This window comes from Bison bison, unplaced genomic scaffold (genome assembly GCF_000754665.1).
Source record: "Bison bison bison isolate TAMUID 2011002044 unplaced genomic scaffold, Bison_UMD1.0 scf7180017864145, whole genome shotgun sequence".
Classification (NCBI taxonomy): Eukaryota; Metazoa; Chordata; class Mammalia; order Artiodactyla; family Bovidae; genus Bison; species Bison bison.
In genome coordinates this window covers 11,325,662-11,351,791 of record NW_011494717.1, presented here as the reverse complement: position 1 = coordinate 11,351,791, position 26,130 = coordinate 11,325,662, and the positions used below count along the sequence as shown (strand labels likewise).

At 43.6% G+C, this 26,130-nt stretch overlaps 1 protein-coding gene across 1 annotated transcript in view; it reads left to right on the top strand.

Moving 5' to 3' along the window:
• Positions 1 to 1,864: 1,864 nt before the first annotated feature.
• ALK (anaplastic lymphoma receptor tyrosine kinase) overlaps positions 1,865 to 26,130 on the top strand; it is a gene marked incomplete at its 5' end in the record, with an annotated part of 508,673 nt that continues 484,407 nt past the window's right edge. The window contains 2 exon segments of the mRNA XM_010840704.1: positions 1,865 to 1,984; positions 21,702 to 21,866. Coding sequence (XP_010839006.1) covers positions 1,865 to 1,984; positions 21,702 to 21,866 — 285 coding nt within the window.

Sequence of the window (26,130 nt, the reverse complement as noted above, 5' to 3'; positions counted from 1 at the left end):
TGCTTTTGAACTGTGGAGTTGAAGAAGACTCTTGAGAGTCCCTTGGACTGCAAGGAGATCCAACCAGTCCATTCTGAAGGAGATCAGCCCTGGGTGTTCTTTGGAAGGAATGATGCTAAAGCTGAAACTCCAGTAGTTTGGCCACCTCATGCAAAGAGTTGAGTCATTAGAAAAGACTCTGATGCTGGGAGGGGTTGGGGGCAGGAGGAGAAGGGGACGACAGAGGATGAGATGGCTGGATGGCATCACTGACTCGATGGACATGAGTTTGAGTGAAGTCTGGGAGTTGGTGATGGACAGGGAGGCCTGGCATGCCATGATTCATGGGGTCTCAAAGAGTCAGACATGACTGAGCGACTGAACTGAACTGAGGTACTCAGGCCAGCACTTCCAACTCCAGTCTTTGGAAGGTAGAAAGAAGAATGTTTCTTTGGAAGGAGAGTATAGAATGCCCATTATGTTCTAGTTACAGAGACAAGTGGGCTTCACGAAAAGGCAGCGCCTGTAGATAAAAAAGTGGAGCAGCCTGGAAACAAAAGGCTGCTGAGAATACTCAGAGCAATGATTTCCTAAACATATGCAGAGGGACTGATACTATAAGGGGATTGAAGGCATAATAGGGCCTGGAGGAGTGCATGCTGGAAGTGATGTGGAAGAATCTGCAAAGCAAACAGGCTGAGAAATGCTTCTGCTACTGTTGCTTCCTTTTCTTTTTTCTCTTCTTCCTCTACTTCCTCTTTGTGAAATCACTCCAGGTGGTTTAACACTTTCTGTTTGAGTAGCAAGCCAGCCCACTCATGGTAGAGCATGGCCTCTTGAGGTCAGGCAAATCTGGCTGCAGTTCGTGATTCCATCATTTGCCCTCTAAGCCTCAGTTGCTGTGTATGTAAAACTGAGACGGTAATGCTTATCTCAGGGAGTCATTGTGAAATTATGTGAGTTGAGAGCCCAGCATGGTGCCTCATCCATGGAAGCTGCAGAAGAAATTCTGGTTCCCTTCTTTGCCTCCTGCCCACACTCAGCCTATCTCCTAAACAGATAGGCTCAGACTGATCAAACTGGTCCTTCTTTAACAGAAAAAGCTTTACCTGCCTTAAGACATTAGCAAATAGCAATTGGGTTGGGGATTTCTGGGAAGAACTGCATAAGAGCATGCAGCCTATGTTCGTTTGATTTGTAGATATATTATAATTACTTTTCACCACATGAAACCCACTTGAGGTACTTTTAAGCAAAGGAATAATGGTACTTTTACTCTTTTTCTCTCAATCCTTCTTTCTCTCATGCAAATCAGAAACATTAATCCTTTGTGGCTCCCCTGAACTCTCAGCTATAGGAAAACTCATCACCTAGCATTTTCCCCCTGAAAATAGCATAATTGTCAAAACTCATAACTTCTGAGTGCAGTTTCAACATTCTTATTGATAAGACAATAACCCAAGCAAACAACATTAGATGAAGTTACAAATCTGAACACAAAGTAGAGTGGAGGCATTATTTGAATGCGATGAATTAAAATTCTCTGTAAAGTTGCTCAAATTCTCATAGGCAGAACAGACTTTGGATAGAACTACTAGACCAAACCATTAAGTATCCTGGCTTCTAGTTCTTCTACCAGACATCTTTGGCATGGCCTAGTCACAAGATTCAGACTTCTTAGATCTTACTGCCCTTGGTAGAAAATGTGGATTGAGGTCCTGAGGTCAATTCAATCTCCTAGTGGCTCAGTCTTTTTCTCCCTCATTTTCCAATTGATGTCATGAAAGCCTCCTCTGAATTTTCTTTTATAAGCCATATGAGTGACAGCTAAAAGACACATCCCAAGCACAAAGATCAGTATTCTCTTTGTCTTTTTTATGTTCAGGTCAGAGCTCCTTGGAGTCACCAACAAACCTGCCTTCTCTTCCTCCCGATTCTTTTGCATGGAATCTGACCTGGATAATGAAAGATTCCTTCCCTTTCCTGTCTCATCGCAGCCGATATGGTAAGTATATTTTGATAGTTATTTGTAATGTATAGTCACCATCTCATAATTAAAGAAGCTGTGAGTTGCAATTAGTGATGTATGGCTTGTCAAGAAGGAAGCCTTTCTGTGCCCTTAGTCTTCCATTGACAGCCACCTCCATAAGACCATTGCCCTCAGGCCTGGCCTCTCCAGACTGACAGCCGTCTTCTGTATCCTGAAGGAAGCCAAAGGCTTTGTGGCTGCCACATCTTATCCCAGCTGCCTTTATGTATGTGTGGTATTCCTGACTGCCCCTTACCCACCATGAGATGTAATACTTGTTTGCATTTTGACTGTGGCTTTCTAGATACATGGTTCTAATCCATGAGTGTCTCTATAGTGATCTCTTGAGAGAGGATTATTATGAGTGTCACAGGTCTTCTGGGGCCCCTCAGGTGATTCCTTGACATTTCAGTTCAGTTCAGTTCAGTCGCTCAGTCGTGTCCGACTCTTTGACACGACTGAACTGAGCTGAAATGTCAGGGAATCACTTGCGGGGCCCCAGAAGACCTGTGACCCTCAGAAGACCAGGGGCCCCTCAGGTGATTCCTTGACATTTAGGTACCTCCTTAAAAGTACCCAGACATGTTCCTAGATATTATTTCAGTTCATTTGATTCTGCAACAACTTTGGAAGTAGGTCCCATTTCATTTTTACAGATGCAGAAACTGAGCATAACAAGATCATACAAAGTGGATTTTCTAACTACAGAAGCAGAATTCTTCCCTTCACTTTTTCTCCTAGGGAGCTACCTACTCACACTGTTAGGCTGAGGCCAGAATTACATGGTGTAGCATTCCTCATCCTCTGCCCTCATCCTGATAGTTCACAGAAGCTGGGCCTCTGCAGAGGAAAGGGAAGGTTTGGAGGAGAACTAATGTATTTCTACTTGAACATTTTTTTCTTCTCTTGAACTCCTCTAGGGTGAACCCTGTGAGGGCAGGCACAAAGCTCTGTTTGCTTCTCATTTTAACCTATCACAAAGAAGAAACTCATAGAGGATCGTCCATGATAAATGAATGCAGAGGCCTTCCGGGATGGAATTCACTCATCAGGCCTGATTCAATTAAATATTTATGAACCTAGTACAACTCTGAGTTCTAGATTCCCTTCTGGGCATATTTGCCTATTCTTGCCACCCGGTTTCTGCCCCTGGGCTTGAGCTTTTTAAAGTGCACCTAACAGAGATCTTCCATGTGCTAGTGTTCCATTTGTAAAGCAGTAAGTCTGGGTTCAGATTAACTGTAACTTTGAATTCAAACTTAAAAAATAAATGCATCAAAACCCCGAGGGCAGTTTAGAATGGTACTCTTCTAGAATGTTTCCTGCTACTCCTAAGCCGCCCCTGGTAGGAGGGGAAGGTCATTAGTTTTCCGGAGATTCCAGATAAAAATTACTTCTTGATTTTATTTAGGCCAGACACTGAGTGTCATCTTAGGATAAGAAAAGGTGTTTATAAATAATTGAAATCTGGTCCTTTGTACTGTTATTGCTTTGTAAACCCAGATTTGTGATAGAAGCAGTCTTTGGATAATGTTTTTGTATTTGCTCTCAAAGTCCCTCAGTATTTCCACAATTTTTATAAAACGTAATGTCCAAAAAAGTCAGGTCTGCTTCTTGCATGACACAGAGAGCATTGCATTTATTCTCTCTGAAACATCCGAAAAGAGGTTTCAGGTTAAGAGAAGAAAACCACTGGAGCTTATTTAAACTGCTAGCGCTCCACCGTTTGACTCTAATATACCTACTTCCTCTTCCTGGGCCTCCCCTTTCTCATATATAGAATGAGGGTGCGGTGGCATGCTCCAGGGGGGAAAGGAACAGATAAGGGTGATTCCCAAGATTTCTTTCAGATGTTCCTTGTAGCCTGGAATCCTCAGGATTTCCCTTCTTGGCAGAGGAGAGAACCAAAACCATTGGTCAGACATTGCCCAAATGCTCAATGAGGTACCAAAGTCAGCACCATCATTGCTATTGATTCACAGGGTGAGAAGAGATGATTCTTGGTTGGTGGCTCCTTGATTGAGTGCAGTGGTAATTTCAGAGCCTTTTCGTCTTCTTCCCGTATTTAATTCAGCTGAGACCATAGGACTTAGCTGTCTCCACCACCATCTGTGTGAGCCTGGCCCCGTGCCACATGTTAGAGGTGATACAAAAACAAACATGAGCGAGACTTACTCTTCCTCTCTTTGAGTTCACTGGCCAGAGAAACAGTTCTGTAGGCAGTTCAACCCATTGCACAAAGAGCACCTCTGGGGCACGGAGGTTGAAGACTAGTCCCGAGACACACAGCAGAGAAAACCGAAGGCTGAGACTCCTGTCGCCTTAAGGATGTTTGTGGGGCTCAGCCTGTGTCTATGAACCAAAGAGGCCAGCAGGCTCACTGGTTATAAATTCACAACTTTCAACTGCTGTGAAAGACATTTTAAGAAATGTTAACAACTTCATTAATTTTAAGACCTCAAACTTGGGCAGAGAGATTTGACTGGAAAATTTCTGCCCGAAGGGATAGTTCTTTAGACAGTAAGAAGCAACTAAGACTCAGCAAGTCAGTGTGGGCCCTGAGTGATGGAGCTTGGTGCTGGCTGGCTGTCCTCACCTGCACGCTGGGGTGAAGGTGGGAGGGAACGGCTGGTGGGGAGGTAGGAGGGGGCGGCAGGGGTAGGCTTCAGCAGCACAACCACAGGCATCATGACAGACAGTGGTGGCCAGCCCTCTCAGGCAAGCCGTCCAGGACTGAATTGAGTATGGCTTTCTTCTCCACTGGTGTTTTATGAGAAGAGACGAGGTGGATAGAGGCTAATAAGATTTACTCACCCCAACCCGTAATTATCTGCTTGAGGAAAAAGTTTGACCTACCTTTTTGAAGTCTCCCCATATTTCTTCTAATTTACGTTGGGGCCTTTTATGTTGTGTAAAATATATTCTTTTCAATGGCATTTGGTATCAGATTCCAGCTCTTTCTCATCTTGTCCTGAATGATGGGAGCCTGCTAATTTCATCATCAACAAACAGAGCTGCACATTCTTCCCTCAAGGCTTTGAAGAAGGGGGGGAGGGGTGTATAAAGAAACATTTTTTTTTTCCTTTTATCATCCAGCTCTGATGCCTTAGGACTTATTTATAGGTTTGGTTAAAAGACTGGGCTCCAGCTCCCTACCCAGATAAAAATCTGTTTCATTTGGAAGCTCCAGGTAATAAGAGATTACAGGGTTTTGATCACCTTGAGTTCTAGAACCACAAAAGCAGATAATATTCCCCCCCAGCTTTAATTCATGTTTGCCATTCTGGGTTTAGGAAGAATCAGATCATGTTTTAAAGCAAAGTAACCAAAGTTTCTGCCCAAATGAGGATGAGAAAAAGATTTTTCATTTATTGGGAAAAGAAGTTTGATACTTTGCCAAACTTTTCCACAGCCCCCTTTCTCACTTAAGTGTGTTAAAAAATTGTGGTGGGTGAAAATTATTTTATATCCCACTTTGTAGAAATGTAAACTGAGGGCTCAAGATATTTATCAACCATGTTACCAAGTTACTGAGCCGGTGAGCATTAGTTGGGACTGAATGACCAATCTGATATCCAAGATCTGGGCAGCTCTAGGACCAAGACTTGATATCCCCAAATTGAGACTATTCCTAGGAAGCTAGGGTAATTCACCTCTTCCTAGATGTGAATGTAACCGCCCCCAACCCAGGAGCATGGGCAGTCTTGCCTCCCCTACAATCGACTCTGGTTCAGTATACCAACAAGGTGTACTGAAGTCTTTACCCCCACTGTCTGTGAGTATGACCTTAGTTTAAAATAGGGCCTTCGTGGATGCAGTTGAGTCCACACTGGATTAGAGCGGGTCCTCATCCAATATAACTGATGTCCTTGTAAGAAGAGAAAGCAAAGATACAGACACAGACACGCAGGCTGAACATCATGTAATAATGGAGGCAGAGATTAGAATGATGCATTTGCAAGCCGAGGAATGCCAAGGATTGCCAGCAACTGCCAGGACTAGGAGAAGTCATTGGACAGATTCTCCCCTAGAGCCTTCAGAGCATGGCCCTGTTGATGCCTTGATTTCAGACTTCTGGCCTCCAAAACTGTGAGAGAATAATTCTCTGCTATTTGAAACCAGCCATTTTGTAGTATTTTGTTATAACCGTCCTGGTAAAATAATGTAGTGTTTCATCCCTCCAGTCCTCCAATGTCCAGAACACTGAATCCTGGAAAAGAAAGGTTCCTGCCAACATTTCAACATCAGAGAACAACAAAGTCATTGTTGGACTTTAAATAAAAGTTCTATTAAAACTTTGTCTATTTTCAAGCGCATTGGGACCCATCCAATTCAGGGACTGGTGTTTTTGGAAACAAAGAAAGATTAGACTTTTTAATTACTTCCCTTGCTGCTGCTACCACCATCACCAGTCTTGTTAATGTATCAATTTCTTTGATTGAAAAGACTGAGTAATTTAAATCTCTTTCTACAAAAAAAAAAAAATCAACCTACCCCAGAATAAAAAATGGTAAACAAAAAGCCCTCCAGCCCCCCGTGGGATACACTTCATAGCTCTGGCAGGAAGTCAGTTTGATCACATTTCTGAAATTACACGTGACGTGGCTGGCCATGATCTGACATACTGCCCTCAAGAGCCTGGCGTTTTCAGTGAAAAGCAGCTCCACAAGGGAGCCCTAGTGGACCCTTGTCACAGCTGAATGCTTTCTTACCAATTCCTCTGCCCTGATAGGCCAGGCCTTTTCCCGTTCTCTTCCCAGTCCACTGAGCCAGGAAGTCAAGTTCATTCCTTGTCCGTGCCTCTGTATTTTTCTCTATTACTTGATAAGCACACAGCTCTGAATGTAGTCACCAGAAAGACTGAGTCCTGTAGGGAAAAGCAGTACCAGCCGTCGTACAAGACCAAGAGCAGGCAACATTTGTCACCATGAGGACCAGTGACCTGCTGGGAACCAATGAGCTCAGTCTGTGGAAATCAAGTGGAAAGTAGTTGGCTTAGATGTTTTGAGAGATTTGTTTAAAATGCTCTACTCGATCATAGCCTTTGCCTTTAAAATAAGGACACATAGATCCACTCAATAAATACCAACGAATTACCTCTATGTTAATGGCAGACTGAAATGGAAAGGAATCAAGTCAGATTAAAAGGTAATAAAAAATAATAATAAAAGAATAATTGACCAACTGACACAAAAGCAAGAAAGGCAAATCAAAAGAGATCCATTTAAAATGACTGTCACAGACAGAGTGGGAAAGAAATTAACAAAAGGGAAAGAGTGAGATGGGTGAGGAACAGGGACAGACTGACAGATGAGCAATGTGGAGAGCATCACTCAGTGTTGTGTGGTCTCCTGGTCATGCATTCATGCTCCTGTGAACATAGTCTCAGCTCTCATGCCTGGGAAGGTGGCTCCCCAAAGCTTTCTCTGATCTTGAGCATCATCCTCCTGAGAGCTGTTTCTGCACCCCTACTTACCTGCCTGCATCATTTCCCCCTTAGTGTGTCTGTGACACACAAGAATGGGATAATGGATATAAACACTCTTTGAGCACTAACTGTATGCTTGGTTCTGCTCTAGGCATCAGATCAGATCAGATCAGATCAGTCGCTCAGTCGTGTCCGACTCTTTGCAACCCCATGAATTGCAGCACGCCAGGCCTCCCTGTCCATCACCAACTCACGGAGTTCACTCAGACTCACATCCATCGAGTCAGTGATGCCATCTAGCCATCTCATCCTCCGTTGTCCCTTCTCCTCCTGCCCCCAATCCCTCCCAGCATCAGAGTCTTTTCCAATGAGTCAACTCTTTGCATGAGGTGGCCGAAGTACTGGAGTTCCAGCTTTAGCATCATTCCCTCCAAAGAAATCCGAGGGCTGATCTCCTTCAGAATGGACTGGTTGGATCTTCTTGCAGTCCAAGGGACCCTCAAGAGTTCTCCAACACCACAGTTCAAAAGCATCAATTCTTCGGCGCTCAGCTGTCTTCACAGTCCAACTCTCACATCCATACATGACCACTGGAAAAACCATAGCCTTGACTAGACGAACTTTTGTTGGCAAAGTAATCTCTCTGCTTTTGAATATGCTATTTAGGTTGGTTATAACTTTCCATGCTAAATACCAATAGCACAAGAAGTCTTGAGGATGAGGCAGACCTGCCTGCTATAAGACAGGTGCAGTAACAGAGGCATGTCCGAAGCTCCCTGGAACACAGGGAGGGAGAGCCAGTTCTGTGAAGGACTTTGGAAGGTAGATGTTCAGGAGACAGGGACTGCTGAGCTGGGCCCTGGACCCTGGGTGCCACTGAGATCTCTGGGAAGGGCTTTGCAGGCAGAGGGAGTGAATGTGCAGGGGGGTGATGAGAAGCAGGTCAAGCCCAGTGACTCAGGGTAAAGATGGTCTGGGAGAGAGGAGCCTGGAGAAACAGTTACTTCTGGGTATACTAAGTGTTTAGATATGATCCTATGTGTGAAGCATAGGCTGGAAAAGGAAGGGCAGGAGGGGAATCTAGGAGAGATTCCAGCTATAAGGTGAGAATGACTAGGTTGCCCTTGTAGGAGAGTCCAGCTTGAGTAATTGAGTAGATGAAGATCCCACCATCAGAGGATGGAGGAGGAGAAATACTTGACAAGGAGAGGTGGGGACTATTACATCTAGAGAGAGGAGACAATGGCGAGACCTGTATTGAACCAGTTACATTTGAAGTGCTTTCAGGACACCCAGGTAAAGATGGTCAGTAGAGAACTGTACATCTGTCTTGGCTTTGAGGAGACAGGTGTGATAGAGAGTGGTTAGCACAGACTATGATGGAGGCTGTGATTGAAGAGGAGCATGACAAACAGTCAGAGGTGGAGAAACTGAAAGGATAGGAGGAGAACCAGAAGGTGGAACGGCCACGGGTTCCGAAGGGATGAGAATTTTACATGCGGGAGTCACCAGCAGTGTCAAAGCTGCCTAGAGAACAAGCACTGTCATTCCGGTAAATACCCTTTCTCTTTTACATTCCCCTCCTTCCCCTGTGTTTCCTTCTTTCTCATTCCATTTTGTCCCTGGTTAATTTGTTTTCCTTTCCTTGAACCTGTCTCCCTAGATCCTACTGCTCTGGCTTGCAAAGCCCAGCTCAGTCCCTGCTTCTACCTCAGGCCTTTTTCTGAGTACCCAGGCTACACTGATGTTTCTTTCTCCCTGTAATTTTTTTTTATGGAGAAAGTTAATGAAAATTTTTGATAATACTAGGGTTGCATCATCCCCCTCTTGAAATCTGAAAAGATTCTGACTTGTACAGGGAACGGTTTTTTTCTTGAGCATCCCAAATTCTCCAAGAATCCCATCTCGTGATACCCGCTCCACAAAACCTGGGGCTTTCCTGATGTTTCTAACGAACCAAATTACTTTCCTAATTTGTATTTCATCCTTTTTATGGTCCAACTGTAAACTAGGTCACCTGTTAAAGCAGTCATGGATGGGTCTAATTTATTCAACCCAAGGTAGAGATGTTAAATATGACTTTTCATCTATCTATCTATTGTACATTCATTCATACAGTGGGTGTCTACAGTTTGCCAAGCTCTTTGCTCCTGCCCCTCATAGAGATTCTAGCCTACTTTTAAAATTTATTTATTTCCTTTTTAATTAATTTATTTTTAATTGAAGGATAATTGCTTTGCAATACTGTGTTGGCTCCTGCCATACATCAGCGTGAATCAGTCATAGGTATACATATATCCCCTCACTCCTGAACCTCCCTCTCACCTCCAGCCCATACCGCCCCTCTAGGTTGTCACAGAGCACCAGGTTGAGCTCTCTGTGTCCCACAGCAAATTCCCACTGGCTATCTGCTTTATGTATGGTAATGTGTATGCTTCAGTGCTGCTCTCTCGACTGGCCCCACCCTCTCCTTCCCCCACTGTGTCCACAAGCCTGTTCTCTGTGTGTGCGTCTCCACTGCTGCCCTGCAGATAGGTTCATCAGTTAGCCTAGTTCACTTTTATCATAGGTCACAGGTCTAAGGTGGTTCTGAATATCCGTCTGAATGGTGCTGCTTAAACACTTGTGGTATGATTGTTTTGTATCTGTACCCCTGGATCTGATGAACTGTCAAACCTATAGGAAGGTTTACTTGGGAAATAAGACTTTCAACTTTAGCAAAGATACTGTCTGCCTATTAGAGTGTCTTTTTGGAAACCATGTAGTGAGCATTCACACCCCACAGCTAGTGACCAAATTAACCCCAAATTAGGATAATCTACAAGGTTGTAGACCTCACTGTTCCCATCTTCTCAGCAAGAAAAGTTATATAATGTCTTTCTGCAGCACTTTGCATGTCTGTGTCACACTTTCTTCATATCTTAGTTATGTATGACCCTGAATCATCCTGATTCCTAAACTGGAAGCTCTTAGAGGTCAATAATCCACATCCTGTTTCCTCTGCATCCCCAGTGTTTTCTTAAACATACCCTGGATGAAACTACAGCATGTGCTGAACGGTCCAGGGGCCAGCCAGGAGTATACTCAAGTCCCTCAGTTCCCAGCCATTTCTGCCCCTGGGGATCTCTATTTTAGTAAAAGGTATGGATGTTCCCTTAAGCCCTGTTACTCCTAATGTTGTATTAATCAGGAAAGACATGTGTGTAAGGGGAGAACAGTTCCTAGGCTGGACATATTTTCATTTAGAAAGAAAAGCTGTGACTTTAACTACTTAGGGCAGGCTTTTTAAAAAAAAATCTCAATCTGAAAAAGCACATTCAGCAGACATGAGTGAGCTGAGGAATTTTTGTTTTGACAGCTTTGGGACATCTGAGATATTGTATACAGAGCATTTCTAACCAGTCTAGAAAGACATGTGTCCAAAACATATGCAGGAAAATGACTGATCAACAGTGATAAAAATGAGAGGAAATCCTCTTAAAGTGAAATGTTATGTGAAGACCTACCTCAGGGGCAGAACTTCATGACAGAACAGACCTCAGATTAACAAGACTTTAACCAGCTCATTTGAATAGATGACTAGAATAATTTGGTCTGTGAGAAATTCACAGAAATGGTGAGCTTTCGGGGCCCACAGCAGTCTCATCAAATAGCCTCATCTTACAGCGGGTAAATTAGGCGCAGAGAGGTCATTGATCTGCCCAGTGCTAGTAACACAGCTGAGATTCAGACCCAGGCCACCTGCTTGGCAGACCCTACAACTGTCCCCTGCTCCTGCCCCCTGGGTGGTGGTTGATATTTTCTCAGTACTTGAGCTACAAAGCATTTCCTCACATGTTACTCCCAAATATTGCTTTACTCACATTATCACTTTAATTCTGTGGGTCTCTGTCAGCCTGGCGGTTCTTGCTGCCCTAAAGGTTACATCAGTGTAGGGTCAGTACCATCCTGATGTGGGTAAGCTCACATACAAGCTCAGTCTAGTTGCTTCGCCATCACCTGGAGAGCTTCTTTTTAAAATAATTTTTAAAATATTCGTTTGATTATGTATTTGGCTGTGCCAGCTCTTAGTTGCAGCAAGTGGGATCTCCGATCTTCGTTGCATCATGAAGGGTCTTTTAACTGCAGCATGCAAACTCTTAGTTGTGGCATGTGGGAACTAGTTCCCTGCCCAGGGATTGAACCCAGGCTCCCTGAATTGGGAATGCGGAGTCTGAGCCACTGAACCACTGAACCACTAGGGAAGTCCCCTGGAGAGCTTAAAAACAAGATTCTGGGATGTGGGGACTGTAGGATTGGGCTTAGAAACCATAGATCTTTCATACACCTCCTAGTTGCCTATTAAAATCTCCTCTGTGACATGGAAGCAAGACATCTTCCAGCCTCTGTTTGAATGATGGGGAAGAAGCTCAGTTGGGATCGAGATGTGAATTTCATTCTCAGCTCTGATTCTTAAGAGTGTTGTTATTTTACCATCAGTGACAACCACCGTCTTTGATTCTCTTTGTCATCTGAAGAGTGGGAATGGTCATGATTCCTAATTGAGAGCATCACTGTCAGGATTAGCTGTGAGGACAGAGTTCCATGTGCTGGAGCATAGGTGCTTCCCTAGTGCTCTCTGAAGAGGAATGAGAGCTGCTCCATTGAGGGGCCAATAGCCTGCATTTTGGTGGCATGACTATTTGCTAGAATATTTTTCCTTAAAACTCTTTAAGTCCCTAGTTTTGTCCTCTGGAACCTGAGAACACTTTATCCTGAACCATGATACTCTCTGAGCTGGGATTTAATGCTGAGAAGTCCAGCTTCAAAATCCACATGACTCCATGAAAATAAGCAAACTACTTCCTCACCCTCCCTGGAATAACCTCATTCCTTCCTCTATTCTTAACCTTCCTAGTTAATCTTTATCATCTGTCAAAATCCTTTCACCCTTCAAACTGCAGCCCAAAAGTTGCCTCTTCCATGAGCCCGTGATCCTTCCAGGCAGGTCTCTCTTATTCTGTGTTCCCATGGCTTCCCCAGGTCTGCTTATGGTGAAAGTCAGGTGTGAGTAAGTCTTTCTTCCCGCCAGATTAGGAGTTTCTGAAGGTCACAGAGTCTGTGTTAGGAAAGCCTGTGTTCTGAGATTGGCACCAGGGAGGAACCTCATGTTCACCTCCAACACTCAGGGGGTCCTCACCAGCAGAGACAGATGAGCGAGTGGGAAGGGCCACCTTGCATGAGGTCAAGACTTCCCAGGACCCTCAGCCTTCTCCGGTTGTTGGGGCTGCCACACTACTCAGAGATCTCCTCCAACCATCTAGTTTCAGGAATGGTCTCATTTGGGTGGATACCATGCTGAGCAGTGTACAAAGAGCATGTTTTCACCATGCTCTCCAGATCTGGCCTCATTCTGTTAGAGATACCATGTTTTGCATAAACGCTTCCTGAAAATTGCAGGCAGAAAACTGGCCTAGACGTCCAATTTAGACTTTAGTCTTAGCTTTCTGCTTCTCCAGAACCTGGGCTATGCCACTTTGGCCAAGTTATTTCACCTTCCTGAGCCTTAGTTTTCCTATCTGTAAAATGAAGAGGCTATTAACTTCAGAATTTAAATTATTTCTAATTTTCTGTTCTGGAATGAAGAGCCAAGTCCCATTTCTTCAATCTGTAATATTGTTACGGCCACAGATAAGGGAAATGAGAATTGAGCTTTCTGTGCTGATCTTCCACCCTTGTGGGCATGCATGCACACACACACCCTCCTCTGAGACTCTTCTGAGGCTGTGTTTATATAATTGATTGATTGAAGGAGACTTGGCCCTTTTTTGCTGCATCTTGATTATAAGTGAGCTGAGCAGATGTCTTAAATTTGGTGGTTGGTTCCCAGATACATTGTAGGGAGGATGCTGGTGGGGAGGAAGTGAATGATTTCAGTTCTGGGGTCCCTCCAAGTGAACAGTGGTGGGGGAGGGCAAGCAGGGGGCAGATCTCATAAAGAGTGTGACCAGAATGTTGACGGTAGCTGGTGGATTAACATAGAAGATGACTGGTGGGCTAAGTGCTCCTTAAGAAGAAAACCCAGAGGAGAAAGGAGAAAGGAGCCTGAGCTGGAAGTCAGGACTCCTGGGATTCTGCTGACCAGCTGGCTAGAGCCAGATTAGAAAGCTTGTTTCAGCCATGCCCAAAGGTGAAATTGGTCTTAGGATGATGGAGATGGATGAGATCTGAGGATCATTTTATTCCACTACTTCATTTTTCAGATGAGGAAACTGAGGCCTAGAGAGGTTGAGGGACTTTCTTGAAGTAATATCTCAAGCCAGGGCTTGAACCCAGCTCTTCTTACTCAAGGTCTAGCGTGACTTCGCTTCCAAAGGAAAGCTTGATCAGCCTGTCAAAGTGAGGAGGAGCTTCCACAAGGTTTCACATAGTTCTGCCTTCATTGCTGAACATGCGCCCCTTTATTTCTGCTCTGTGGTGACTGAGCCTGGAGCCAACTGGAGAGCAAGAACAAGGCTTGCCATCATTTAGTAAGAATCAGACTGTGTGTGTGAGTCCCCATGCCAGGTGCTTGATGTGTGTATTGCATTTAATCCTCCTCATAATTCCCTGAGGTGGCCCCTGTTTTAATTCCCATTTTAAAGTGAAAACAAAATCGAGCCACACAGAAATTAAATAATTTGCCCTGAGATAGCACAGCCAGTGAGTGACAGAGGCAAGTTTTCACCTTGAGCAGTCAGACCCCAGTTTGGAGCTTATGTCTCTGTTTACTCCCCAGACACCCTGGTGCCCCTCTGAGGCTTTGATATAAAACAGGGCAAAGAGGATCTTCCCACTTCACTCTTAGACCACCCTTTTCTCTTCCCTTTGTATTCACATAGCTTCTGGCCTGTTCACAGACTTGCTGTCCAGCAACCACCACAAAGCAGGAGAAGAGGACTTTTAGGATGCAAGAGGCCAGGAAGCCTTATTGGAGATTATTTTAGCCATCAAATCATTGTGGAATATTTGAAACCTAGCTATGTATGCTTTTGCCAGCTTATCCAGAAAAACACAGTATGGATTTTTTAGAATTTTAAAAATTGTTTTAAGATATCATTTTACTTGTTTGTTACTCACAGCTTTGAGTGATAATAGTAAAAGTTACCAGGTTAGGAGCTGGAATTTAGAACACTTCTAAACTCACCCACTGTGCATCCTTTGGCAAGCTCCTCTATGTCTCTGGATTCAGTGTCTTCCTCTAAGATGGTCCTCAGGGTCTTTCATGATCTTGAGGTCAACATTTGGAAAGTTCAGGGAAATCTCTTGAGAAAAGGAGACCCCACCTTGTGCCCCAGGATTGGTGGCAGCCAAGGGAGTTCTCTTGAGCTGGATACAATTCTTAAGGCCTGACAGTATTTCAAGACTGCTGGTTCCTGGAGCTTTATCTAATGAACTGAAGTTTCGAATATGAAGCTCTATTTTATGACCTCTAAAGGTCACCTACAAGAAAATTGCCACATGTGTATGGTGCTTCATATGGTTCTTTATTGAATACACAAATCAGGCTTGTCAGGAATACATTGGCATTTGTAAGGCCACCCATGAATCATTACAGCCTTAGCTTAAATGTGCCAATAAGCCAAGCCTGAGGAGGTGAGAGCTGGTGATTCAGTAACAGATTTTCAACCTAGCTCAGGCCTGGTGCTGCCTGGAGAGGATGCCATTCGGAAAGGCCTCCACAGCCAGGAGAGATGCCCTCTACTCTGTATGTGAAGGACTCCCTGACCAGCCATATGACCGTGGGTAAATCTTCCCTGGCCTGGGTCTTGGTGTTTTCACCTGTCCAATGGGAAAAACAACCTTAAATGTTGCTTCAAGTTCTAACAGCTGACTGCGAATATCACCTTAAGGCAGAAACACCAACCTTCCTGTGGTACAACAAAATACTGAGGAAATGGTCATGTGCTATTGGTTGACTGCCCCATTAAATACTGTTTCTTGTGGTGAACAGAAAGCTGTGTTCAAAAGGGCATGAGTAAATTCTGAACCAGCTAATGTGCATTAGGAATTTCTCCATTCTAAAGACATGCATCATTCTCATTGAGTCCTCCTACCAGTCCTGGGAAGTTAGTCTTATCACTGAGATGGCTGGGACTCAGAGAGAGGGAGAGAGTGCCCCACACTGCACAGCTGACAAGTAGCAGGACTGGAGTCAAATCTCAGGACTTGTGCTCTATCCCTGAGAAACAATCCTGATGGTGTTAAGTTGCTTAATAAGACCTATGGGCAAGTATGCATAGGAAAAGACTGCAGAGCTGGGTGGGACCATAGAGACCACCATTCAGCAAATGAGAGATTTCAGGCCCCATGTCAGGCTATCAGCATCCTGGCAGCTAAGCACTGGATCAAGAAAACTAGAGAGAGGAAAATAACCCCAAGGCAAAAATCACAATTATGTTGCCATATGTTAAACTAGTAGCAAACCTGTTAATTCTGTTTTCAGATGCAGATCCCAGGGCTGAGCATACAGTTGAATAAACTCTCTTGTGGGCCCCAGATAGTCCAAAAACCTTGCCCATCCCACTCTCAGTTCCCTTAATGGAGACCCTTAGCCTACCAAGAACCACAAAGGATACCACAGAGGATATCAGGAAAAACAGACATCAACATGGAGTCCCGGACTTCAATGCCGCTGTAGGTTTGACTTTCTGAGTCATTCCCACTGGGAGTAAGACTTGGCTCTTGGGGATGGACAAGACTGACTCAGTCCTCGCCTAGGGTATCCCAGGTCTGGCTTTGTGAAGGGGGGAGCAGGACACTCTTCAAGGACAGCTCAGTGCTTTGCTTCCTGTCCGGCCTCCATCTTGACCCTGCCTGTCCCAATTCCTGTCTTGCCTCACTGCAGGTCTTGACTGTTATTGGTGTCTGTGGCTCTGAACAAAGGGAAGTCTTTCTGCTGCCTTTTCAATTCATAATTCCCTGTTAGTGAGCTACTGATGTCAAGGCCTTGGGGTCCCATGGAGGAAGCAGGTCAGTGGAAACCAAGTCAGTCACTTCCTATGTGAGCAAGTAACTTCAGATGTGACTTCATTTCTCTAAGCTCCAGTGTCTTCCTCTATCAAATTGAGATACAAATCCCATTTAGTTCATAGGAACTCAATAAGATAATGATATAGGGTGCCTGTGATTGTGCCTGACCATGTTAAACTCTCAGTACATGCTATCCATTATGAAATGGAGGAATTTCATAATTCCTCCATTGGAACTATTCTCCATCTCCCCCAGAGAGATCCCTTACTTGGGGCTCTTCTATAACCATACACTCCTTGCTGCCAGAGTTGAGAACGTAAGTCCAAGCTTGACTCCTGGGACACTTGTAATAAGAGACAAAATGAAGAAGGGTGAAGTATCACGAGGTTGATAAACATACTGTTTCTCTCTTTTTTCTATGACTCTGCTTTTTACTCTGTGGTTTTGCTTTCACTCCTTGTGCTGGGTTGAGGCTGGGCAATATCATCCAATGGGCTCCTATGAAGCTGCCCAGGCTGACACCTGCCACCTGTGGCCTCTAGAAACCAGCCAGCCTCAGAAGACATGTCTTAAAGTCTAAAGGAGGCTGTTGGTCCCTTAATTTGGGTTGTCTAAAGGAGACTTAGGAAACTAGTGGGGGGGTCTCTGCATTTATAGGGTTGGGGTGAAGGAGGTACAAAGGACCTTGATCTAAGGGATTTGGGGAAGCTTGAGGTCAGTTTGGATATAAAGGAAGACTGTGGGACTTTCTAAGTCCACTCAAGAGAAGACTCTAGAGTTCAAAGTACATCTGCTATCCCTGTTATGCTTGGACAGTGCCTGAAACTTCCATGCAGTCTCCTTCCTGTGGCTCAGGCTGGGAAGATTCCCACCTTTGCCAGAGTAGCCACAGCTGGCTTCCTAGGCTCAGGCCTTGAGCAAGATTGCTGTGGTAATCACTCACATTCCCAGAGTCCAGATTCAGTCTCAAAGCGCTTGGTCACTGCCAACTCACCACAGCCAAGGGAACTGGGCATCTCTCTGGGAAGGGCCACCACAGGGTTTTTCTGATGGGTTACTGAACAGTTCTTCTGAATGGCTGTATTTTATACTAGAACAATTTCTTGAAGCTGTTAATTCAGTTTTAGAAATGTAACTCATATCCTGGAAGATTTAAGAATATGGGTACAGACTGATAAAAATGTGTGAATACACACACACACACACTCACCCTGGCAGTCATCTGTAAAATCTGCCTGAACTCTCCTTCTTAATTCTTTGAGAATCTTGAGGCAAACTGAGTCCCTATGGAGTGTGATGCACATTCCACCTCCTTTCCTGGGGAACCCATTAGGGATAACAGCAGGCCCTCATTTAGAGGCAGACAGAGTGAGGGGACCAACAGTCTGTAAGGTTGTGTTGGCTCACGGTGAGCTCTATAGAATCACCGAATTCAGAAATGGAGAGCATCAGAGAGGGACTATGCTCCATCATTTTCAAATTGCAGAAAGCCAGGTGCAGAAAAAGGAATGGACATTCTGAGGCCCTTCAGCTGCTGTGTGCAGGAGTGAGCCTGGAGTCACCCTCACTGCTCTACCAAGACCTTTCCCTTGAAAGCACTTGACACTCCTCTCAGCAGGCCAATTATTTCCAGAAGATTCCATTACTTTATCTTTCTTCCATGATGGAAGTGACTTTCTGTTGGTCACAGTGATTTCAACTATGTGATTAGCAGGTTCTGGAAAGTCTTTTTCTCATTGCTCTTTCTCAGTGGTTAGATTCTCCTGGTTCCAAACAGATATGTGAAAAGTACAGTTTTGGACCTGACACAGATGAAATATAGCTCTGTCCCCTTAGGGTAGTATAGCAGCCTTTATGGACATGACAAAGTTACAGACATAGTATCTAATAATAACCAAAACATAGCACTTCATAGCTTTCTCATATATTATTTAATTTGATCTGTTGGCCCTGGATTAAAATTCTGAAGCTGTGGAGCTGTGAGCTCTTCAGCGTTAGTCGGCCCTGGGTCACATTCTGGCTCTGCCTCAGGGCAGTCCTTTCATCTTTGTACAAGTAGAGTAAACTTTCTGAGTCTCAGTTTCCTCAGCTTTAAAGAGAAAACACAATTCACTTCTCAATTTGTTCAGCAGATTAAATATAGTGATATAAGAAATCTCTTTGGCACAGTCCCTGGCCGACAACTGGGGTTATTGAATGTTTGTTTCTACACCTCCCCTTGGGTATGGGCCTGTTCAGCCATTTTGGGTTGCTTAAGGCTGAGCACTTCACTGAAGCCCTTAGTTCCTCTGAGTCCTATTTGTAAGAGAGACTCTATAGCACCCATCTCCTGGGGACAGAGTCAAGGAGGGCTGAAGAGAGAGATCCAAGAAACACCCTAGATCTAGAAACTCAGAAAAGGCTTAGGAAAATGAGACTTAATCTGCCATTTTTAGAGAAGACAAGTCCCAGATATTATTGCTCAAAAGGCACTAAAGCTAGGTCAGAAGAAACCTGTGTTGAAATTTTATAAGAAATTAAATCAGAATGTAGAAAAGCCCAATCTAATTTCACCCCAAATAAGCAATAATGTTGGCTCCATTTCTATTTAAAGCACAAAGTACATCTTTGACAGCTGAAGAGAAGCTGCCTCAGAGTATGAATTTCAAAACAAACCTATTTGATAATAGGAATATCTGCCTGGCCTGTTTTACTAGGCAGAATCTGATCCATACACAACTGATCATCAGTCTCTCCAGAGTTCAAAGATTCAAGGATTGATGATACTTGAGGCTGGAATTGAATGTTCTGTTGTCTGTTTGTGTAACATGCGCACAGAGCATGTTTGCTAGGCAGTGTCTGAGCTGGCATGCCACCCTTCTGTTCCACGTGGAAGCAGGATGACTCTAATTGGAGAAGAAAAGTCAAGATGGAAGATGGGCTTCAGAAGTTGAAGCTCTGGGAAAGGCACCGATAGTTGTTGATGTGGGGTGGAGGTGGCCACCTTCTGACTTAATCTTCCGCTAATGTGGTTGGGTCTTTTTGATCATCCACAGAGGAGCCAGGCTTAATGGCTATACTTTTCATTATAAGATACATTTCATTATAAGGATAATTTTGTGCTACAAAGTACAAAATGTTGGTTTTTTTTCCTCCTCTTTGCATTCTGTTATTGAAACTGGGGACCTAGCAAGCAAGTCTTGAAGATTAAGGCAGCCTACAATTCATGGATACTAGCTCATAGCAGTAGCTCAGCCCCCAGAAGCATGTAGAAAGTCTTCAAGGCTGATAAAATATGTAGGCAGCAAGTGGCATGTCAACTCAAACAAGCCTAGCTCTGCCTGTTTCAGCTTGACATTATAAAGGTGAATTGTCTGAATCATGAAAGGGCGAATGGTATTAACCTTAGGACCAGGAGGATGGCAGCTCTGGAGAGCAGCTGGCACATAAATCTCTGCTGGTTGAGAAGTAGAAAGATACTTAATAGAAGGGTAATTGAAGGATTTTTTTCTTCCCCCCTAAACTTAGTTTGGCCAGCGTCATTGGGAATTATTTTACTCCTACTCCAGGGCAGGGCCAGCTTCTATGGTGTTACTAAGGACATTCCAGTGACTGGCTATCTGCACTAGATTTGGTACTACTCCTCTGCCTTCTGGAATTCCCAGCAGAGAACTTGTCTTGGAGATCAAGGTAACAGTAGCTCCAGAAGCAGCTATTAAAATGCACAGTGATAATTGGGAGTTAGTACCCATTAGTGGCTTGCCTGGTGGCTCAGTTGTAAAGACGCAGATTCAATCTCTGGGTCGGCAAGATCCACTGGAGAAGGAAGTGGAAACCCGCTCCAGTATTCTTGCCTGGGAAAGCCATGGACAGAGGAGCCTGGCAGGCTACAGTCCATGCGGTCTCAAGAGTCAGACACAACTTAGCGACTAAAACTACCCATTAGCACCACCAAACAGATTGATTTAATAAATTAGTTATAATGCTTCTAAGAGTAAGGACTTTGGAATCTTAAAAAAGTCAAATCAAGAAGGAACTTTAGAAGACATCTAGTGTGGGTCTCATTCTGTATTTGAGGAACTTAAGGCCCAGAAAAGTAAAGTGGCTTATTCAAGGTAACCAGCAAATCAATGGCAAAGTTGGAGCTGGAACCTAGGTTTCTCTGGGTAATTGTTTCTAGAATCATTGAGTCTAAACCTCTTATTTATGAATGAGGGCACCAAGTTCTACATGTGAGAAGAAGATACCAACCAAATGTGAGAAGCCTGGATACCAACAAAATTCCCCAAAGTCCCATTCAATGGTCTTTATATCAAATTTTCCCTTTCTTCACATCTCCAGGGCAAAAAGGAGATGGAGATGATGAAGTAAAGAGTAGATGACTAATTTGCTTTTTGACACATATTCTATTGATCCATGAGCAAGCATTGAGAGCCTTCAGCCACTTTGGGTAGAAAATAATGAGCAAGGCAAGGGAAATAGAAGGTGAGTATATCTTAAAAGTAGGGCAGCAGATGTGAAAGGATTGGACACAGTGATGATTCTTGCAAAGAAGCCCAGAAAAGATGATACAAAGTCCCAGAGCACGGCCTCTTCTTGCCTCTTCTCTCTCTCCCTAATCAGTGACCTTCCCTATTCCCTCTCCAAGAGAAAATAAAACTCAGATTAGCTATCCTAGCCTTTGCGCTCCTCCCTGGAGGGTGGTTGAAGAATAGATGATATGGTTGGCAAACAGGGCTGTGAGAAGCCTAAGTTCCCTTTGGCCTCCTCTTCTTATTTAGGAACCTGATAAGAATTTTTGCTGAGCATCAGTTGTGCACCAGTTGTGTGTGTAGATATTGTGTTATCCTGCTGGTTCTTACAGCAATCTCCAGAGGTAGAAATTATCATCCCTAATGTACAAGAGAGGATGGTTGAAGCCAGAGAGGTTAATTTTCTTGCCTGACTTAGATTCACACCTTTCTGGTTGCAAAGCCCAGCTCTGACCTGTTGACCTCAAGCCTTCTTCATGTCGCCAAGTAACTTGACAGGATGCAAATCTTTTCATGGTTCAACCTCTTAGCTCTTTTTTTCTACTTGCCTTCTCTGAAGACATCTCTCATAATCCGAGTTATACAAAGCACTCTATTTTTATCTCTTAGTCTCCTTCTCATCCATATGGAGCTAAGCTGCCTGTGAAATTTATAGCTCCTCACACCTGGATGAGATGGAGGCCAACTTCCTGGAGTGGAGTGGGGCTGGAAGGTCACATCTGGGAGACAGTTTGCTCCACTGACCATGGACTGCTCCTTGCAGGTCTGGAGTGCAGCTTTGACTTCCCCTGTGAGCTGGAGTATTCCCCCCCACTGCACAACCTCGGGAACCAGAGCTGGTCCTGGCGCCATGTTTCTTCTGAGGAGGCCTCTCAGATGGACCTGTTGGATGGGCCTGAGGCGGAGCATTCCAAGGAAATGCCCAGAGGTAAGGGTAGAGGACAATGCAAAGTGTCCTGAGTGGTCCAGGATGAGGATGGGATGTCTGTTTCTGTTTGAAATTTGTGACTTCTCCATCCCTGTTCTGTCCTGTTTCCTTTGAAACCTGTTTTTAATATCTGTGCCTTTCCATGCCTTGGAGTATACAAGGGAGAGGAGGCTACAAGTTCAGTTTCAAGATCAATCCAACCCTTTGGATTGAAGGGTTTAGAAATAGGATTTCATAGCTCTCTTTCACGCAGATTTCCAAATGTAAGATGTTGAAAAAAATGTTAACCTGTTTGTTTATTTGGAATGGTGTCATCTCTAAAACATGGGACATCCAGTTAAATTTGAGCTTTAAACAACAGATGATTTTTTTAGTATAAGTGTGTCTCATGTAAGTAGTTGGGACATACTTACACTGAAAAATTATTCCAATTATCCTAAAAAATTCAAATGTTATTGTGTTCTGCATTTTTACTTGCTGAATCTGGCAATCCTAATTTGGAGTATGTTGTATAACTGAGTTAAATGTTAGTTTCAAAGCCATTAATGACTATTCAGACTGCATATTAGTTCTGTAAGGTGCTTCCAGTAGTTCTGAGCTGTTTATGAACATCTTCTTCTGAATTATCAGTACTGGAAAAGATAGGCTCAGGATAAGTGATGGATGCTTGATAAATATTTGCCGAGTTTTTAGAAAGAGATACAGAGGCACTAAGACCTAATCCTTTCTCAGGTCTCTCTAAGACAAATCTTAGAGCTCCCAATTCCTTGGACCCAGAAAATTCTACCGATCCAGCATTGACAGCCTGTATTTTTAGATTTTAGGAAGAAATAATAACTGACATAGTACTGGATTTACTGGGCATGGCAGAGTAGTACTTCCAATTGCAAAGCCCTTCCAACTGCATTGTCTCGTTGGGTTCCAATTTTGCGAGGGCAACAGGGCAGATGAGAAAACCAGGGCTCAGAGAGGGGAAGCAACTTGCTGACAATCAGCTTATACATGTGGGTCTACAGGTCTAGATGTCTGCCTTCATGAATCATAGACAGGAATACTCTCCACCTTATCATGCCTCTGTCTTTATAGCAAAAGCTGTGGTGAGAGCTGCTGTGGGCCCAGTTCTTAGGGTGATTATCTCAGACAGATGCTCCTGGGAAGCACACAGGAACAGGGCTCAAGGAAATTGGTGAGGACTAAAAACTAGTAACTAATGCTCCCAGGCTTCCCCCTCAGCCTGGAGCCCTGAACTGTGAGGCCTCTTTCTATTATACACACTCTCCCAGGATGACCTTTTCTATTTTTATGACACTCTTGAAATTTCTTGACTATGATTTGTATTTAAAGCTGCTTTCACCTGGATACCGATGTGTAATGTGGGGTGTGTGTGTGTGTAAGTGAGTGGCTCTTACCCAATAGTGCATCCAAAATCTTCTGGAGAACTTATACAAATACTGTCTAAATGCTATAACCTAAGATTCTGATTCAGTAGATGTGAAGTAGAGCCTAGGAATCTATAGACTTTCAAACTTTATTGTAAAATCAAGCATGTACAAAAAAGTAGACATAATATATATGTGTGGATTAAAGATTAAAACATAATCAGTACTTGTATTCTCATCACCAAGTGTAAGAATTTGAATGTTGTCAATTCCTTTACAACCTTTTCTTCTCCCACCTAGATCAAAAATCTCTCCTTTTCCCCAGAGGTAACCATTACCCCATACTTTGTGTTTAATCATGCATTTGCTTTTCTCTATGGCCTTACCCCTTATGTATATAGCCTCAAACAGCATATTGATTAGATTTGCAACCTGTTGTATAAATGGAATAGTGTTTTGTGATTTGCCTGTTTTAATACATATAGCTGTGGTTCGTTTTGTATTGGATCCATTACATGAAAATACCACAGTTTGTCTCTTCCACTGTTATTAGATATTTGGGTTGTTTCTGAGTTTATGCTATTACCAACAGCACCACTACATGCCTCTTAGAGTGTGTGCATGTCCATGGGTTTCCCTGGAGCATAGAACTTGGGGTGGAATTTCTGGGTCAACATGGTTCACCTTCCGTTTCAATACATAATCCAATGTATTTTCCAAAGTGGTGGCACCAACTTATATTCCCTTTAATGATGTATTAGTGCATCCAGGATTCTACATCCTTACCAGTATTGGGTTTTGCCAGACTTTGTCATTTTTGGTCATCTGGCAGATGAAATACAGTATGTCATCGCAACTTTGATTTCCATGGGGCTCTGTTTTATTTTATGATTGTATAAGTTTCTCAGGTGATTCTTAGGTTTCTTGTACTATTGGTGTGGACACTTTTTCAGGCTTACTCACATTCAGCCATTGCTAGTGATGTCTCTGGATCCCAATTCCTAACCCATTGAAGTCGTCCTGTGTAAACATGCATTTTTGATCATAGGTTTTTAATTTAATAACTGTTGAATTATGACCAAATTTCACTGAGTGAGGAGAGAAGGACAAGTGGCAATTATCCACAGCTATGGTGGTGTCAGGCTTTATAACTTTGAAAATCAATGCTTTTTACATTTTTAAACAATTTTAAAGCAGTGCCAATAGATTGTGTTTTGCCACACTCTGACCTGTTTCTCCTCCCCTATGCTCTGTCTTGGGAGAAGGCAATGGCACCCCACTCTAGTACTCTTGCCTGGAAAATCCCATGGATGGAGGAGCCTGGTGGGCTGCAGTCCATGGGGTCTCTAAGAGTCGGACATGACTGAGCGACTTCACTTTCACTTTTCACTTTCATGCATTGGAGAAAGAAATGGCAACCCACTCCAGTGTTCTTGCCTGGAGAATCCCAGGGACAGGGGAGCCTGGTGGGCTGCTGTCTATGGGGTCACACAGAGTCAGACATGACTGAAGCGACTTAGCAGTAGCAGCAGCATGCTCTGTCTTATGATCTTTAGCATCTGCATGTTATGCTGAGTATCGTGAGAGGGGGAAAAAAAAGGAAGGAGAGGAGGGGAGGAAGAAATACTGACTTTGCAGTGGTCCTGAAAGTGGATATATATTGAGGGCTTTATGTTTCTAAAAAGCTAGATCCCAAGGCCAGGACATACACTAAATGTGAACTTTTCCATTATATGAATCAGTCAGTTCAGTCCAGTTCAGTTGCTCAGTTGTGTCCAACTCTTTGCAATCCCAGGGACTGCAGCATGCCAGGCTCCCTGTCATCACCAACTCCTGGAGCTTGCTAAACTCATGTCCATCGAGTCGGTGATGCCATCCAACCATCTCATCCTCTGCTGTCCCCTTCTCCTGCCTTCAGTCTTTCCCAACATCAGGGTCTTTTCCAATAAGTGAGTTCTTCACATTAGGTAGCCAATGTATTGGAGCTTCAGCTTCAGCATCAGTCCTTCCAATGAATATTCAGGATTGATTTCCTTTAGGATGGACTGGTAGGATCTCCTTGCAGTCCAAGGGACTCTCAAGAGTCTTTTCCAATACCACAGTTCAAAAGCATCAATTCTTTGGCATTCAGCTTTCTTTCAGGATCAGTCAGGATTTGAATATCCACTTTTTAGCAAGTGTTGCCAATTTCCATCTCTCTGAAAAATTATTGCTCTTCCTAGTGTGGCAGGATCTCACATCTCTGAAGATATTGATGGAACAACCATGACAAAAGCTTCTGTGGATACACCAGTTTACTTTATCAAGTTTTTTAGTGAACAAACACATCCAAATGTAATTTGGGGGAATCTCACCATTGTCAGATACTTGCGTTTATTCTTCCTGGGGTCTAGTGGAGGTATCTATACTCTGTCTTGATCAGTCTTAGAAACAAAAGACCAGCCTCCCAGCTTTTGTAGCTTTTGGACCACCTGTTGTTTTTGAAATCAATTGATTACATTGCTACCTGCTTGTTCCCTGAAGTAGGGTTGCTTCTCGTGAAGCATCAGTCCCTTGACCTGCAGGGAAAGAGTAGAAGAAGGTAAAGGAAGAGAAAATTACATGTCCAGTCCAGACAGGAGCAAAGCAAGGACCTAACTCTCAACTGTTTAGAAGCTTATTTCTCTGTCATTTTGACAGAAAGAATTGCTGTTGATGGAGATAAGAAGGAGTGATGGAGTACCCTTCAATAAAGGGTTTTCCCACTCCCCCCCACCTCCTTTTTTTTAACTCAACATTTATTGGTTGGATGGTATTTAGACTCTATTGCAATATTTCTTGTCAGGGGATATAGAGGGGCCAGAGAAGGCGGTGAGATAATACCAATCATAGATAATGAACTGTAG